Source organism: Montipora capricornis, chromosome 10, assembly GCF_036669925.1.
Source record: "Montipora capricornis isolate CH-2021 chromosome 10, ASM3666992v2, whole genome shotgun sequence".
Taxonomy (NCBI): domain Eukaryota; kingdom Metazoa; phylum Cnidaria; class Anthozoa; order Scleractinia; family Acroporidae; genus Montipora; species Montipora capricornis.
The window spans coordinates 51,643,760-51,645,719 of NC_090892.1; the positions used below are offsets into that span (position 1 = coordinate 51,643,760).

Here is a 1,960-nt window from a genome sequence, read left to right on the forward strand (position 1 = left end):
CCTGGGAATTAACTTTGGACAAGGGAATGGTTTTGTGAATATGAATCAAAGGCATTACCTAAGCAAAGTACTTGAAAGGTTTGAAATGACAAATTGTAAGCCAAGGGCCACACTCTCAGATCAGAAACTTGACTTTGGAAGTAAAACCCCTTCTGACCCTAGAAGGTATCGTGAAGTTGTTGGTAGCCTAATTTATGCCATGACGTGCACTAGGCCAGACATATGCTGGATTGCTACTAGGTTGTCCCAATTCTTGTCTAATACCCGATTCACACCAACTAAACACGTTTAATTAAACCAGGTTGAACAAAATAAAAATGAGCAACGGAAGGCTGAAAGATTGAAATTTACGGAGGGTTCATGTAAGTTCTAATGTGTGTCCTCGTTGTGTTGAGTTTGGAGTCTACATTATTTCAGGTAGTAACTTGTATCAAGAAAACAATTTTAAACCATGTTGAACTAAACAGCTTTTAAACGTGTTTAAGCTTTGGTGTGAATGCGGTATAAGCCACTTCAGGAGCACTGGCCTACAGCGATGCATGTGTTGAGATATTTAAAGGGTACTCTTGAATTTGAGTTGTGTTGCACGAAATGTGATGAAGGCCTAACGCTTGTAGGCTATAGTGATGCTGATTGGGCTTCATCATCAGATGATAGACGTAGTACTAGTGGGTACTGTTTCAGTTTGAACAGAGCTGGTCCTCTTATATCCTGGAAATCCACGAAGCAACCAACAGTGGCTTTGTCATCCTGTGAAGCAGAGTATATTGCATTGGCAGCAGCGGTGCAAGAAGGATTGTACGTTACTCAATTGGTGAACGATGTTCGTAAAATGTGTGAGCCTGTTGTAATCTTACAAGATAATCAGGGTACAATTGTATTGTCAAAAAACCCTGTCAGCCGACAGAGATCAAAGCACATTGATGTCCGTTACCACTTAATTGGCACAGTCCAAAGTAGGGCCGTAGCCAGTATGAGGCAATCCGAGGCACTTGCCTAAGTCATTCAGTTTTTCCTGATTTTCTTTTAATAAGTTAGGATCCCAATGCTGTCTTTAATGTGGGCATCAAAAACACTCTAAGTGCCTACGAGGAGAGTTTAACCATGGACATTGCCTCAGTCGCAATTTTTTTTCTGGCTTCGGCCATGCAAAGTACTGGTAAAGTAGTCATCAATTATTGTCCCACTACCGACATGGTTGCTGATGTTATGACAAAGGCAAACAACAAAACTAAAGCTTCATAAGTTTAAGAGTTATATTTTTGGTTACAAGTAATTATATTGTTACGTTTATAACATATATCTTTTGTAAACATAATTAAGATTTAATAGTAGATGAGGTGAAGTGGGGGTGTTCGGGGTGACCTCATGTTACTCTACACTGGGTGTCCTGTAAAATCTTGCTTATTTGTAAAAATAAAGGACCGCGCGTGTCGGTTACTTCATCCAACAAAAAAGCATGGCGTGTATTTTGTGTTGATGTCTTATCGTTTATTTTTGGCTCCATCATGAGCGCTGAACGCAATCCAACAACGAGTACGTGAAGTGGGTAGCCCAAGAGTCTACATCTGTTCAGGGTTCGTGCTCGATTTTGTCTGTAAAATTCCAGGAGTATTCAAGGAGTTTTCAAGAAAAAGAAATCAAGTTTTCAAGGAGTCTTTATAAGAAGATTTCTATGCCATACATAGTGTTCCAGTGTTTTCTTTGCTGAAAAAGCCTCCATTGATATTCCTTACCACATCCTGCAAGCTGAGTGCACGCATGGACATTTTAATTTTAGGTTTTAATGTTTCCCTAATAGTCAATTTTGCGCTCAGTTTTTGAAATGTCTCTTTTAACTTAGCATGATGCAATCTCAACAATTTTCACCCATGCAAAAATTCAAGGAGTTTTCAAGCAGTTTTCCGTAAAATCCTTTTTTTTAAGGGCTTTTCAAGTGCCCTTGAAGTCTAAAATTAAA

At 39.1% G+C, this 1,960-nt stretch overlaps 1 protein-coding gene across 1 annotated transcript; it reads left to right on the forward strand.

Moving 5' to 3' along the window:
* The first annotated feature begins 535 nt into the window (after positions 1-535).
* Positions 536-1,000, forward strand: LOC138021000 (uncharacterized). The gene has a single exon (XM_068867878.1). The coding sequence runs from the start codon at positions 536-538 to the stop codon at positions 998-1,000; it is 465 nt and encodes a 154-aa protein (XP_068723979.1).
* The last annotated feature ends 960 nt before the right edge of the window (positions 1,001-1,960 follow it).